This window comes from Nuphar pumila, chromosome 14 (assembly GCF_984573655.1).
Source record: "Nuphar pumila chromosome 14, dmNupPumi1.hap1.1, whole genome shotgun sequence".
Lineage (NCBI taxonomy): Eukaryota > Viridiplantae > Streptophyta > Magnoliopsida > Nymphaeales > Nymphaeaceae > Nuphar > Nuphar pumila.
This window is the reverse complement of record NC_143262.1, coordinates 87,963,105-87,979,375: the sequence shown is the minus strand read 5'-3', so window position 1 is coordinate 87,979,375 and position 16,271 is coordinate 87,963,105. Positions and strand designations below refer to the sequence as shown.

At 35.8% G+C, this 16,271-nt stretch overlaps 1 protein-coding gene across 1 annotated transcript; it reads left to right on the top strand.

The window, feature by feature from the left end:
- Positions 1-1,815: 1,815 nt before the first annotated feature.
- On the top strand, positions 1,816-16,133 carry LOC149817288 (V-type proton ATPase subunit G 1-like). Its single transcript, XM_089987060.1, has 4 exons — positions 1,816-1,903; positions 2,058-2,158; positions 4,573-4,712; positions 16,034-16,133. The coding sequence occupies exons 1-4, from the start codon at positions 1,816-1,818 to the stop codon at positions 16,131-16,133; spliced, it is 429 nt and encodes a 142-aa protein (XP_089843186.1).
- Positions 16,134-16,271: the final 138 nt, after the last annotated feature.

The window sequence follows — 16,271 nt, the reverse complement described above, 5'->3', positions numbered from 1 at the left end:
CACATGCCATGACACGCAAACATGACTATGAAATGTACAAACATTATTTTGATATTTTAATAAAACTTATATCTTTGATAATATTTTTGTATATTAAATATCACAAAAGGTTTTTAATGATTAAAAACTAAAAAGTTCTCGTTCTTGCACTTCGATTTTTCAATAATATCCGGAATTGCGGGCGGTTGACGCATAAAAACAGGAAACTGTTGAAAAACAAAGAGGGAATGCGAATTTTGAGATATTAAAATAAATTTTAATAAAAATAATTTAAGCAACTTCTTAAAAGGGGCTTATTCAGAAAAAAAAAAATCTTAAATGGGTGGTGGGTAAGATTTTTTTTTATTATTATAACATAAAAACAACACAGTTTTAAAATTCCATCTAAATTCCTATGAACCCCTGATCATGTCATTTTAAGAAAAGTCATAAAGGCAGTTAATTTTTTTTGTCATAACTACCCTTATGATGGTATATGATCATGATCTATTCTGCGTCTTCTCAAATAACAGAATTCAACCAAGAGAGCATCGACGAGGTAAAGGTCGAAATCAAAACCCTAAAATTTTATTCTTCTTCCTCAATAGATTCTCAATTAAGTCATTATTTTTCGTTAATTTTCAGATTCTCTATGTGAGTTTTTCCATTAATGATAAGAAAGGAGAGAAATTTCAGAGATTATGAAATCAGATGCAGATTAGTATTAGATCGAAGTCCTTTCTTTTTTACGTTTTTTATAAATTATTCAATGGGTGAGAGATATGTGATTTGTGAATTTGTGGGTCTAAATTCTTTGTTTCATGGAATTGTTTCATTCATTTTCTCAATTTATGTGATATATTTCTGATTTGAATCATATAAATTTCCTTCTAAGATTGAATTTCTCATGTTTTTTATGTAATTGCTCGACTGATGTATATGTTGCCATTAACATTGTTAATTTTGTGTTTTTTCAAGAAAATGAGAATTGGTTCCTGGAGAATCATGAGAAAAATTTAGTGTTTGAATATAAAGATAAAATGGGTTTTAGCCAATTATTTTTCCTGGGGAATCATGAGGAAAATTTATTGTTTGAATAAAAAGATAAAATGGGTACATTTGAGCCCATTATTTGATTGATTGATTTATTTACATTCTGGTTTGTAGATGATGGTTAAACCATTGGCTATGCTACCACATGGGATCTTATCCAATTGGGATAGTTGTTGTAGGCAAAAGAGGTTATGAAATGATAAATAAAGTGCTTCATGATTGTTAAGAGCCAGATTTTATGAAACCATCTAGAGTAATCTTTTCTGTTTGCATGTTGTTCACTCCCCATAAGCTAAAGGCATTATTGGCATCATTATGATACAATTAGAAAATAGCAATCTGATCACCAAAGAGTTGCTTATGAACTTTTTATTTTTTCAAAAAATTTACTTGTTTTGTAAAGAACATACATAATATATATGTGTTATTGTGAGCTTGTGAGTGACATTAAGTAGTAATGGTGACAAAATTGTAATCAATAAAATACAAATTTGCAAATACGTGATTTTTTTATTCTAACCAAGTAGTAACAGAATATATAAGAGAAAAACTAAAAGTTTTTAATAGATAAAATAGAAATATACCATGATAGATTGCAATGTTCCTATTATATTCAATCTCCAGTGGTTTAATTGTATTACAGAAATCTACTAATCATAATTTCATTGAAGTCAATATCAGATTTTGGACTGTCCAATTTTTCATGAGAAGATAGAGATATTTGTGACTGTTGATGGTGATTTCTCTGCTTTTGTCCATGTAAACTCAGATTGAGCTGCAATCATGGAGTACATGAGGACACAGGGTGGGATTCAGTTGTTGCTGGCTGCTGAGCAGGAGGCACAACAGGTTGTTGCTAATGCGAGAAACGGTAAGCTGCTATTCACTGTTTCATTAACATTTTTTTTTAAATATTTGACACTATTCTCTCTCTTATGCCACTTGAATTTTTGGCCAGTGTTGATTTTTAGATTATACGTTTGTTTCTTTATTTTTCGTTTGGTCCTCCTGCTTTCTTCCTGCAGCAAAAATGACAAAGTTGAAGCAGGCAAAAGATGAAGCAGAGAGAGAAGCTGCAGCATTTCGAGCTCAATTAGAGGCTGAGCATCTAAAAAGGATCTCTCAGGTTATGATCTCTCTCTCTCTCTCTCTCTCTCTCTCTCTCTATATATATATATATATATATATATATATATATATATATATATATATATATATATATATATATATATATATATATATAGGAAAAGGGACCGTCCAACCAAAGAAGGTACAAAATCTACAATCAACAACAATCTGACGGCTTCCCAATTCTCCAATGCTTTAGCATCTCGGACCTCATATATTTATTCTTTATTATTTATTTAGTAAGAAATATGCTTTACATGAATACTTTACAACAAATAGCCATGTTTTTAGAAACTTGAAAATTGGATGGCTCACAATGCATTTAAAACTTTACAATACAAAATATTATGTGCCGTTGATTTTTGTCACTTTAAAAAACACATCTAAACATTGGAAATTCATAATCCAAAATACGTCGCTCACTAAATGAATGATAAAAATCCAATATATAAAGTCCCATCGATGAAAAACTCAATTTTTCGAGAAAGAATGCCATCGATTATCATTGGTTATAGATTTTAGACCTTTCTTTAGTTGGATGGTCTCACTTCCCTATATATATATATATATATATATATATATATATATATATATATATATATATATATATATATATATATATATATATATATATATATATATATATCACGCGAATCATGTACACATTTTCACATGAATCAAATGAGCGCAAACAGGGGTATGGTGTCAGATGCACACAAACAAGTAGAAGAAAGGTGCACATTGCAAGTTGGGAGGTTGAGTAGGACTACATTTTGTTAATGAAATCTAGGTTGATTATGTGGCAATTAGGTATTGTTTCTAGCAGCATCTGTATTCTCAAATGGATGAGCATTGACATCCTTCATTTCACAAAAGATGAGGAAATTGCATTCATATTCTAACTCATATCTGCCCATAAAGGCTCCACACACCTGGCTAGGTGGGTCGGCCGAAGGCTTTCAAGTTGAGGAAGGTCGAGGGCCCGGTGTGTCCTTTGTTCAAGGCCAAAGCCAAATGAGAAATTATCTCTGTTTAAGCAAAGGGGAAGATTCGTGGAGTTTTACCCTGCGAACACTGACTCAGGTCCATGATCATTGTGATACCTCTCGGTCCGTAACATGGCATCCAAATCATAGGTCTGCGTAATGCACAAAAATATTTGTGCATCCGGACCCAAATGACATTGGTGGTTTCTCTTTGTTAAATATTTAAAAAAAAAAATAGAACTTTTTGCTCGTATCTAAGTGTTGCTTTGTCTTACAATATGATGTGCATTTTTCATGGCATGGTTAAGGTTTAATATACTGTGTCGTGGGTGTCTTGAATTCTGGACCTGCTAGAATCGGTGACCCGATTCAAAAGTATTTAATTTGGTTATCGTACAATGAAAATTTTTAATGGGGGTTTGTGGTGGTAGCAGAGGGACCGGCCTGTTAGGGTGGCAAAATCTGACCCGACCCGCCAACCCGCTTCTTAGCCGGGTTAGGTTTGGCTTAAATAGGTTTGTGTCATAAACGGGTTGACCCGCCTAATCCGTTTATTAAATGGGTCGTGTTTGTGTTAGGGGTATGCCAACCCGTCAACCTGTTTGACCCGTTTAATAAACGGGTTAGGCGGGTGGGTCAACCCGTTTACACGAACCCGTCAACCCGCAACCCATATATATATATATATATATATATATATATATATATATATATATATATATATATAACCCTAACTCCTAACTTTACACTTTAGTCACCCACCTAACTCCTTCCTACGCAGCCGCAGCCGAGAGCCCGAGACCTCTCCTCTCCAGTGGTGGTGTGCGCCTGTGCGGTTATCGTGTCTATGTTATCGGGTTGACCCGTTTAATAAATGGGTCATCGTGTCGTGTCTACCCGACCCATTTATTAAACGGGTTAACGTGTCGGGTTACCCGTTTAATAAATGGGTCATGTTCGTGTTGAGGTATTTTGACCCGCCAACCCGACCCGATTGCCACCCCTACTCGTGTGTGGAGGCGGAGCCCCACAGTCTATGGACCTATCCTGTTTTGTAATTTTTTTTGTACCGGCTAGGATTTTATGCCCTTTGTCATATTTATAGCCGCTTCTTTTTTTAGAGTTAGAGCAGAAGAATTTCGAGTGTATTGGAGATTAGGGTTTTAAGCGCTTTTTATTTTGTTTTTGTATTTTCTCACATTTTGCTAGTGGATTTTGCTCATTCTTTCGCCCGTGGACACAGGCTTGAGAGCCGAACCAAGTAAATCTTGTATCTTGTTTTTTATTCTCTTTATTTTGTTGTTTGCTTTCGGTTGTGGTTTGCATAACAGTATGGATTTTCTGAAACTTTGTTTACTATGTTCATCGGTTTGTGTTTGCTTCAAATTGTTTTTTCACATTTTAATTGCAATAAAATGATAAACAGAACACTGGAAATTCCAGCTTTAATGTCCAATGGCTAGAACAAGAAACTGAAGCAAAGATTCAGAATTTGAGGAGTGATTCTGCTAGAGTTTCACGTGAGGTTGTTAGCATGATCATGAAGCATGTGATGACTATCAAAACGTGAAATTCTTTGTTGCATATGTGCCTGCAGATCCAACCTTTTTTTTACTCAGAGAAACCACCCCCTTTCTGCTCACAAGTGGATCTCCTAAGCTCATGAATAACGAAAATGTCAGCCTCTGCTTTATTTGTAATTCATGTTGATTCTCAATAAAGGTTCAGCATTTGGACACTCTTCTGTAAGAAAATTGAGATGGTATATATATATATATATATTTCGGAACTGCAAAAAAAACACCAAATGGGCAGAAAAACCCATTTAGCACGTATCATTTAACACCTAACGTGTGAGCAGCTACCAATTTTTCTCTCACTATATATATGGTTTACCATTTATTTGCTTAAATAAACCAGAGCAGTATAAAATAAGTCATTTGAATGTGATTTTTGGCCTGGTATATTGGATTTTATGAGTAATAGTTGCGGCAGAATTTCTGAAATCTGGCACAGGCCTGTATGTGAAGATGAACATGAATTGAATTGATAAAGATCCACAAAATACCTGCATCAACCCCTTTGTCTGCTTGGTTCAGGCTTGGACAGTTGGTCTTGAATTAGATGTTTCCAAACTAAATTAGGTTCTGTCCAACACGGCACTAAATAGTATTGGGGTAGAACACACCAAGTAGGATGCCTATGCATGCAAATGCTACCATCATCATTATAAGCATCATACTCACTCATTGTGATGATGTTAACAAGGACAATGCCATATTATGCTGATGATAATCATACACCACATATGAAAGGAGAAGTGGGGGTAGTAAAAAAGTTAGCCTTTATGACCGTTTTTTCAAAATGGCATTACATTTGAAGAAATATATCATAGAATTGTAAGTTTTATTCTCTTGCCCTCGGTTTACACTTTGCACAAAATGTTGTTTGTCCATAAAACCCGCAAAAGTAGGGGTGGCAAAACCCGCCAACCTGCCTCTTAGGCGGTTTCGGGTTGGGCTTAAACTAACCCGTTTAATAAACGGATCGACCCGCCTAACCCGTTTATTAAACGGGTCAGGTTCGTGTTAGGGGTATGCCAACCCGCCAACCCGGCTGACCCATTTAATAAACGGGTTAGGCGGACGGGTCGACCCACCAACCCGCCCGCTAACCCGCCAACCCGTTTCCTGACCCAACCCGTTTATAAACGGGTTGGCGGGTCGTGTCGGGTTACCCGTTTAATAAATGGGCCGAGTTCGTGTTTGCCACAGCCGACCTGTTTAATAAACGGGTCGGGTTCAAGTTGAGGTATGCTGACCCGCCAACCCGACCCGATTGCCACTACCCCTTGGCAAAAATTTATCCAAATGGTTCATGCATAACCTTTCATTAATTTTTTTTTTACTTGTTTAACCATAGTAATTATATTGATAAATGTTTCAAAAAGCATGTCCTATAATTAAAAGATGCTTATCCTTATTAAAATATTCCATAGGACAATTTGATAAGCCCAAACATCTCTCTCTATCCTTATTAAAATATTCAATAGGATGTGAAGGTGTCCAGGATTACAACAATACAGTTTGCGCCAGTATAACTCACCTTTTCACTAGCACTAAGTAAAATAACATCAGTGAAAAAGCTCTTGGAGTGTCAGGAGACACAATAATAAAAAGTGGTTTTTCTTGTAGTGACATACAGTGGCTTCCATCCTATGTTGATCCTAGCCATCTAACTGAAGCATCTGGACGGCTAGGGTTAGTCCACATCCAGGGGAAAATGTAGACAGATCCTAGCCATTGATTGGACGGCTAGGATTGTGTGTAGGATATAATCCGTCCTATGTCAAAGGACTGGATCCATATATACTCCACATGTTGCTCAATCAATTCAGATCGACCAAGGCCAACACTTTATTTTTATACCCAGATTCCTGGGTTCGGGCTAGGTCAGGTTTACAACCCTAATTATAAGCCTGCTTAAATCTGTAACCTATCATAGTCTAAATGATGTTCTTATGCACAGTTAAAAGGTAAGTCAAGCCCATTAAGATACCTTAACTAGGGATGCAAACGGATTGGATTGGGAACAGCTAAATACATTGGGGAGTCGATCCACCAAAAATCACAAAATCTTCATCCTTGATCTGACCCATTTGCCTAATGTCCCCAATTTAGCTTAAATTTTGTTGTGTGACATGAATTTTAAAAGTTGATCAATAGTTTTTCGTTGGCTAAGGAATATCCCAACTCACCGTGATCGAGATGCCTTCATAGCAATGTTGTCAGTATCGGCCGATACGTATCATCATATCGTTGGAAAATAGATACAATACTAACCTGAATCGGTTAGTTTTAAATATATAAAAAATTTGCTTAAAATTAAAATTTTAACATTATTTTAATGATTTTAACACATATCACATTCTTATTAACGCAAAATATTTTTTAATTAATTTTCTTTAGAGCATTTGTTTTCAATGCATGGCAATTCGTGTATCAGTTTTAAGCTCCTAAAAGTGTAAACAATCCTATGTCTGCCTTCTTCATATGAGATGATTGTTCATCCCCATGACAGTGTAATGCCCAAGTTACTATCCTTTCTTTAAATAAAATTTTATTTTCATTAAAAAAAAACAAGTGCTTCAGACCATAATTTAAAAACTCTCCGGGTCAACGCAATAACAGTTCACTCGTTCCGGATCGCCGTCAAAAAAATGTTGAACTCGGTTTTTGCAAAACTCGGCCGAATCATGCATATATATACATATATAATTACATATATTATATAAAATATAATATAAATATTATGTATACTATATATAAAAATATGATTATACATGTATTGATAAAATAATACATTAAATATATTATAAAAATATCAGATAATGCATATTATATATAATATATTGGTAAAATATTATAAAATATAGATAGCACATACATATATTTACATATTTTATATAAAATATAAAGTTAACATGACCCGGCCGAGTCATGGAGTTGATACGACCGAGTCATGAGTCACACAAGGACGAGCTGAGCGACGAGTCACTGGGTTTTAAAACTATGGATTCATTGTCGAATGGATCTAGTGTTGCGGTCCTGCGGGTGTAACAGAAAGCACCTAAAAACCAGTCACCACAATGCAATTACTGTCTCTGATTATAATTATGGCATGAATTTTTACTTCTATGTAAAATCTAAGAAAGGTTAGTATTTTACCGGGCCTGGTTTATGTTACTTTTACAGCACGAGGGTATGGTTTTGCATTTGGGAGGTCCGGTCAGACCTGGACCCAGACATGGTACCATCACCTCAGAGTTGGATCCGGGCCTGGACTGGACTGGGTCCTGTGAAGGTTCAGCCTGTTGATGCCCCTACTTGAAGCGATAGGGGTGCAAATGGATCAGATTCAGTAGGTCCTCCAATCCAAATCCGGCAATTTATTCTAGAATTTAGATCTTAAATCATGAGTAACCCTGATTTCAACTTACATGATCACGCTTTATCATATTTGGGATTTAAATTCAGACATGTACTTTATCTCATATCAAATTTAGACCCATATCAAATCCAATTTGTTTGCACTTTTTACACATAAAGCTCTTTTTTTTTATTGGATCAAGTACATCAATTGAAAATATCTCGTATCAAATTCTGATCCATATCAAATCCAATTTGTTTTCACTTTTTAAACATAGCTTTTAAATATCAAAATTATCCAATTATGTTCATTCTAATAGTTTGCCATAGCATGTTTCCCAAAAAAAGGATTGTATCCTATCACATATAACATTGCACATTATAAGCCGATCCTAGCCATCCAACTGAATGCCTTGGGATGCATTCAGTTGGACGGCTAGGATAGAAGTATCATGTACTTATCATTCTTCATGGAGTCAGGTTAGGGTGCAATATGATTGCACAAAAAATGTGCATTAAGCACCCAATCGCCCTCCATCAGGTATTGGGCCCCACACCTCACAGTCCCTGTCCCCAAGATGGAGGGTGATCTGGTGCTTAATGCACATTTTTTGTGCAATCATATTGCACCCCTGATATTGCACTCCTGATGGAGGGCGATTGGGTGCTTAGTATACAAATAATTGTGCAATCATATTGCACCTGATCTTTGCACTTCTTCGTGCCTTATTTGAATACATTCAATATTGATATGTCACTTTTTTTTATATATATTTACACGGAGAAACCGCCCACAAGATCAGAGACCTAGTGGGCTTATTTCATGTGATGTCGCCCATATATATTTAAACACTTGGTCCAACTAAGATTGAGCATTTAAAAAAATGCCAAACATTCTCACAAATTGGCCAACTTAGGTACCTGGTCGATATTCAAGTCACTTGAGTGCATCTATTTTACATGGTGACAAATTTCTGGATATTCTAGAAAATGTTGTGACAGATTTTATCTTTTAGTAACAGTTACAGACATGCACAAAATCATAATATCTTAAAATATTAATGACTTATCATTTAAAGTAAATATATCACAAATTTATCATGGTATATATTTGTTGTTCAGTAGATTCTTAGGGGAACTTTTTTGTCATATATTTTATAATTTTTACTTTTTTATATTTTTACATTATACATATGTAGATTTTTTTTTTTGCTGTTGTTTTTTAGCAAATATGAAACTCAATTTTTTTTCCAACTTAACCATTGTTGGTGATTTTGAATATCCACCGCCCATCTTAGTGGATCAAGGGCTGGATACTAAATGTCATTCAAAAGAATTTGTGAGATTTGGCATCTGGTGCAAAATGTCATTTGATCCAAAACCTTGTAGACCCATGTGAATTTTCTTTTTTTGAAAGAAAGATAATTTTTATTGCATAAGGATTAGGAGAAATTTTGCTACTTAAATTTAGATCGTTCATACATAATCCGCCTATTTACTCATACGGTTCTATACTTTCATTTTTTTTTAAAAGACAAGCTGGGTAATAGGGCCCAGCCCCACCTCGCCCCGTTTAGACCGGGGATGGAAGACATGAAATGAGAATGGAAGTTAAAATCAAAACCCATGCAGAGATGGAGGCGGGGATGGAATTACGCTTTCCCCCGCCTCGCCCTGTCCCCCAATCATTCTTTATAGAAGGCAATGGACAGAGGGGAAATGGAGCCCCACCCCACCTTGCCCTGTTTGGACTGGGGATGGAGGTTAAAATCCAAACCCGTGCGGCAATGGAGGTCCAGATTTTGAGACGGGGCGGGGGTAGAGACACTACAAGAAACCGGTGGATTAGCGACGACCTAAATCCATCGTTAATCCGACGTTAATCCGTCGCTAAATAGTTTAGCGATGGATTAACTTCGGATTAGAGATGGATAACTTTCATCACGAATTTTTGATGCTAAGTAGTGACAACTTATCCGTCACTACTTTCGTCCCTAATTTATGATGGATTAGCGACAAACATAATTCATCGTGAGTCCTTCGCTATTTTAAATTAGCGATGGATAATATCCATCGCTAATCCATCGTTAAATTTAAAAAAAAAATTTAAAAAAAATTTGCTCTCTGTCGGCGCGTTCTCCGGCAGAGAGCACTTTTTTTTGCACAGAACCGGTGCGTTCCGGCGTCGGGACACTCTTCTGCAATGAGCCAGTCACGGCGGGAGAAGGGATGCAGACAACCGTAGGCGGCCTCTCACGGCGGCCGATCGGGAGGGAGAACGACTCCCCCTGGAAGGAGACCGACAAGCTCCGTGTTGATGGCCAGAGGACCTCCGACCCCCGCTTCACGGAATAAACTGCCGGTGAAGGAGTGGACGCACGGGAGGGGGTAGAGGAGCGACATCGATCAACTGACTATGACCTTTTTGGGGTTGTAGTGGAGACAAGATCCGGCGAGACGACGATAGAGATTGGCGAGGGGCACCACCGAGAGGAGGAGGATGACGCAGGGGAGAGGTAGCGGGAGTTGATCTCGCAAGCTTTTGACCTCCGGGGGCCGACGCCATTGTCACGCTAGGAGGGTGCGAGAGGCCGCTGCGCGACTTCAGAGGAAGGACGGGGCTTCTGGCGTCCTGAGAAGCGCCTCAGGTGAGGATGGTTTAAATCGAACGGGGGGAGGGAAAATTTCGTGCCTCAGGTGGGACAGTTTAAATAGAAAACTAGCAATGGAATTAGCGAGGGAATTTTTTCATCGCTAATTAGCGTCAAAAAAATTCCCTCGCTAATTTCGTCGCTAATTAGCATTTTTTGTAGCGTTTTGGCAACAGAAAAATGTTCTCACTAATCCATCGCTAATTAGCGATGGATTTAGCGAGAAAGATATTTTCGTCGCTAATTTTGGAAATATTTTGAATGTTAGTGACAAATAGTTTTCTCTCGCTAATCCGTCGCAAATTTGCAACGAAAAAAATCCGTCACAAATTTTCGTCGCTAATTAGCATTTTTCTTGTAGTGAGACCTTGTCCCCCAACCCCGCCTCGGTCCAGTGCCATCCCTAAAGCTGGGGTTAGGCAGACCCCCACCAGTTACTATTAAACGTACCACTGGGTTTTGAACCTGCAACGTTTGACCACAAGGAGAGGTGTAATGAAAGTAATTTGTTTCATGTCGTTAGATTTCAAGCTAGTATGTGCATGATTGAATACATATATGCATGATTACCTCACTATAATTTTTTTTGACATCTTATAACGCGTATATGCATGATTGATTCACTATAATTTTGTTTGACACCCTTATAACACATATACGCATGATTGAATCACTATGAAAGTTTTTTTACAATCTTATAACACATATATTCATGATTTAATCACTATAAAAGTTTTTGAAAAACCTTAGATACAAACATGCTTTCATCACTATGACAACCTTAGAACACATATGAACCTGATATTAGCATATAAGAAAGTTTTTTAATGCCTTATAATACATATATGCATGATTGAATAACTATAATTTTTTTTTACTGCTTTAGAACATGATAGGCATGATGGAATCACATAAATGGTTTTTTGACTGCCTTAGAACACATATAAGCATGATTTCATCACTATAAAGGTTTTTTGACTGTCTTGCAACACATATATGCATGATTGTGATACATAACACATTTATTTGACAGTCTTATATACTATATATGCATGCGTGAATCACTGTAAAATTCTTTGACAAACTTAAAACACATATCTGCATGATTGAGTCACTATATATTTTTTTTCAGTCTTAGAACACATATTTGAATTCTATTAATGTCCTTCAGTTTATTGCTATTCTCTGTGTCATTCAGCCATTTACTTTGTTGCATTAGATTAGGTGCATTGCATATAACTTATTTCATTAAATTTTATTTATAAATACTAACATTTTTTTTTCTTGTAGGATGTTGGAGATGATCAGCGTAGATGAACTGATGGAGGCATGGAGGGAGGCGCAGATCGACAAAATGAAGAGGATGATGCCCAAAATCTTGACCAGGATTAGATTCATTTGTTTAATTTCTTTGACATATTTGTAACTAATTATAACTTGATAAGGACTGTATTTGATTGTTAAAGTTTGCCTAATTTAGAACTTGTGTTAAATTTGTTCCTCCTGTATATGTATTTTTTATGTGTGTTTTCTTTTTTATAAGCAAGTTATATGAATTGTATAACGAAATTTTTTTCTCGAGTTTCAGAAAAAAAATTTATTTATTTTTTTAAAATTAATGACTAATTGGCGATGGATATTATCTGTCGCTACTCCGTCACCAATTTGAGGCAGTCGTCATTTTGCAATGGAATTTAAGCCGTCGCTAATGGTCGTCGCCAACTTGGCGACGACCATTAGCGACGTATATATATATATATATATATATCTCGTTAAATAGTAGCGACTGATTAAATTTCGTCGCATAACCAAATTCAGTCTCTATTTAGCGGTGGATTAACGACGAGCATGATCCGCCGCCAATCTGACGCTACCTAGCGACGGATTGGCGACAGATAAATTCTGTCGTAGTTTAGCGACTAGGGTTATGCGACAGACGCTATCTGTCGCAAAGGTCGCCACAAACATATTTAACGACGGATAGCGTCTGTCGCTGATACGCATATTTTTTGTAGTGCCTCCAAGTAAGGATGATACCAGTGGTTGGCTAGAAAATAGTTGGATAGTGCAACTTAAAAGAAAAAAAAGAAAAAAAAAAGTCATTTTCTGGCTGCAGGCTTGAAATTCAGCATAAAATAAAGAAAAAGACTTTTTGTTCAAAGCCTATATCACGGACTTTCACGATATATTGATAAATTTTCTGACCAAATCACTCAAAAAATGAAATATTTAAAGCATCGCCTATTTTGAAAACATTGCAGTTTTAACATGACATTTTGATAGTGATGCAGTAAAAACTACCTTTTCAACATTTTTAAATATTAATATTTTTATACTATAATTTTCCAAGATTTTTCTTCAAATAATATAATTTATAGCAAGTTTTTTCTCACAAAGATCTTTTCGATGAATGAGGCATGCGACATTGTTTAGGAATTGGTTTTGATCAGGGATGTATCAAATAATACGATAAATCACCTTTTTAACAATTTTATATATGTTATGTTTTCCATATATATATATATATATATATATAAGGTGGTAGTTGTTAACCACTTCTTTAGCTAACGGGGCTTTAGAAGGGTTTTCTTTTTCCTTAAATCTGATCATATGAGTTCTATATGCTTGATTTTAAAAGAAGAGACTCTTGGATCATCTGATTCCAATAGGTAGGTCTGTTTTTATAAGGTTTAAAAAATTGATAGTTTAAGATTTTTTAAAATATTCAAGGCTTAAAAATCATATTTTTTTATAAAAACAACACCCAAGTGTTTTCCGTAAATCTACCATGCCAAACACATTTGCACGGTAAGATTTGAGTAAAGCATGGGAAAACCCTTTAGAAAGCCTAGAATTAGCTGAGAAGTTAGCTAGAAAATTGGTTATATGTTATCTCTCTCTCTCTCTTTATATATATATATATATATATATATAACCTCTGAAACCTACCCAAAAGAGAACCTTTCAAACCTGTCCAATAAAAAACATTTATCAGATTTTCGGTGTTTTTACAAAATTCTGACCTTACAAATATGATATATGCACTTGTTTTTATAGGAATCAGTTCTTGGAGTATTTAATTCTGATGTATGGATATGTTTTTGTAAGGTTTTAAAAATCAATGGCCTACAATTTCATAAATTTTTGAGTCACCAAATACCATTTTTTTCATCCAAAATGCATGATCCAAGTGTTGATTTTTAATAAATCAATCACGCTGAACACATCTGTAAGGTCAGAATTTTGAAAAAACATTGAATTTCGATAAATATTGTTATTGGCTCCCAAAACTACCCAATAAGAAATATTTATCAAAATTTTGGTGTTTTTTTGAAAGTCTGACCCTACAATTTATGCGCTTGCTTTTATAGGAACCAGTTCTTGGAGCATTTGATTTCAATGCATGGATTTGTTTTTATAAGGTTTCAAAAATCAATGGCCACATCTGTAAGGTCAGAATTTTGAAAAAAAAATATCGAAAATCCCATAAAATGTTTCTGAATGAAAAGCTACCTATTAAGAAACATTTTATCAGATTTTTGGTTTTTATTTTGACCTTACAGATATTATCTATGGGCTTGTTTTTATAGGAATCAGGTCTTGGAACATTTGATTCAGATGTATGGATAGGTTTTTATAATTTTTCAAAAATCAATGGCTTACAAATTTCATAAATTTTAAAAGCTCCAAATACCATTTTTCCATCCAAAATGCATGATTAAGTATGATTTTTTAGTAAATCAATCATGCTGAACACATCTGTAAGGTCAGAATTAAAAAAAAAACACCAGAAATCTGATAAAATGTTTCTTAGTGGGTAGGTTTGATAGCTTTTTAAGTGGGTAAGTTTTCAATTCCTTATATAGATATCTATACCAGTAATTTGTCGAGATTTTCTGACAATTAATTTATAACAAAATTTTTTCAAGAACGAGAGAGATTTGTGTGGTCACTTAAAAATAGGGTTTGGGTCAAATCAACAATGATCCGGGCAGTATCAGATCCGGTTGCCCCCCACGCGGATGGCCTTCCACCCACCGACCTCCAACGGTCCAGCTTTTCTCGCTCCCCCACGTTCTTACCTTTCCCATTTCTATTTTGTGTGGTTGGTAACTAAATATGATATTCTTCTTTTTTTGAAAAATTTACCACAACACGCTCAAATTTTGATGTATGTACAACTTTATGCCTGGGGTTCCAAATATTACGTTTAGCCACCTAGTTTAAGAAACATTATCACAAAGGACCGCTTGGCTAACGGTGGCCGGGAGATGGAAACCATCATCTCTTAGTTGTAATTACTATTATACCCTCGCATGCAAAATACATAAAATACCCCTCAAAATACAGCAGGATGCCGACAGTGGACGGCGAAGATGAAGGAAGACTGTTGAACGGGGGGGGGGGGGGGGGCTCTGCTTGTCTGGCAGAAGCAGTTAGTGCAGTCACCTTGTGTTAGGACGTTGCAAGTTCGAACCCAAAATGGTATGGTTGTGTAACTGGTAGGGGTCTGCCTAACCCCAGCTCCCTGGGTTGAAAAAAAGACCGTTGAATCGTGAAGATGGTGTGAAGACATTTAACATATCTGGATTCAAGGATAATTTAGTCTTTTTCTCTCATTAACTTATGTTCAACCAAGGTTAACCGGGCGGTAGTAGCTAGAAGCGGCTGTTTGAGCATTACTTGTAAATATGAGGTGGTTAAACGTAATACTTTGAATAGTTAGGTACGAATTTGTACATATTCCAAAACTTGAGCGTGTTTTGTAATTTTTTTTTTGGTCGTTGTTGATGAATTTACTCGAAATCCAATGCCATTTTTTGAAATTTCGTCAAAATATTTGATGATTTTGGTTGTACATTGGGTCAATTTACTCTAGATTTAGTTAATTTCTTCCCTTTTTGGTTTGTTTGTTATTTTTAATAGGATTTTGGTTTGGAAGAAAAACCAAAAGGGGTCTTTCGGAAGGATTGATTCGTTTAACATTGTTGGTTTTGGAAAATTTTAAGGATTGGAGTCTGAATATCGATGAGACAAGATCTGGATATCGTCTAGTTTGGTGGGCAAAGTTTTTTTTTTTGGAATCATCGGGTGTATTATCTGTTTAAGTTTGTTTCACGATTTCAGTTAGAATTGCATCTTTTGGACGCTCTGTTTCTTGCTGTAGATCGGTTGCTGACTGAACTATTTTCAATTTTACAGTAGATTATGATGGATGGTTAGGCACACGGCTATGATTGTCGCCGATGATCTTGTGTTTCTCGTCGAATTATAGAGATGAAGGTTGGTTCTTTTTAATTGCTATTAGGATGCTAGTGTACAAGGATTATGATGTTGAATTGGATCAGAAGACTGGTTTTAAAGATTTTGTACGTGGATGCCCATTTAAAAGATTGAGATTGGAGTAGCAGCAGAATTTAGTAAAATTTTGTTGAGTGACTAATGTTTAATAATCAATCGTTCCACGAGATGTAGATTGTTCTGAATGCTTCATGAGTTTCGACGTGGTCTTCGTGTCAAAAGAAAAGCCAAATTATGAGCAATTA

What these genes read in the sequence shown, in the direction of transcription:
- LOC149817288 (XM_089987060.1), top strand. Translation starts at nt 1,816, where the DNA reads ATGGAGTACATGAGGACACAGGGTGGGATTCAGTTGTTGCTGGCTGCT. An exon ending in TGTTGCTAATGCGAGAAACG is followed by an intron (nt 1,904 to 2,057) that starts GTAAGCTGCTAT and finishes TTCTTCCTGCAG; the next exon opens with CAAAAATGACAAAGTTGAAG. An exon ending in ATCTAAAAAGGATCTCTCAG is followed by an intron (nt 2,159 to 4,572) that starts GTTATGATCTCT and finishes AATGATAAACAG; the next exon opens with AACACTGGAAATTCCAGCTT.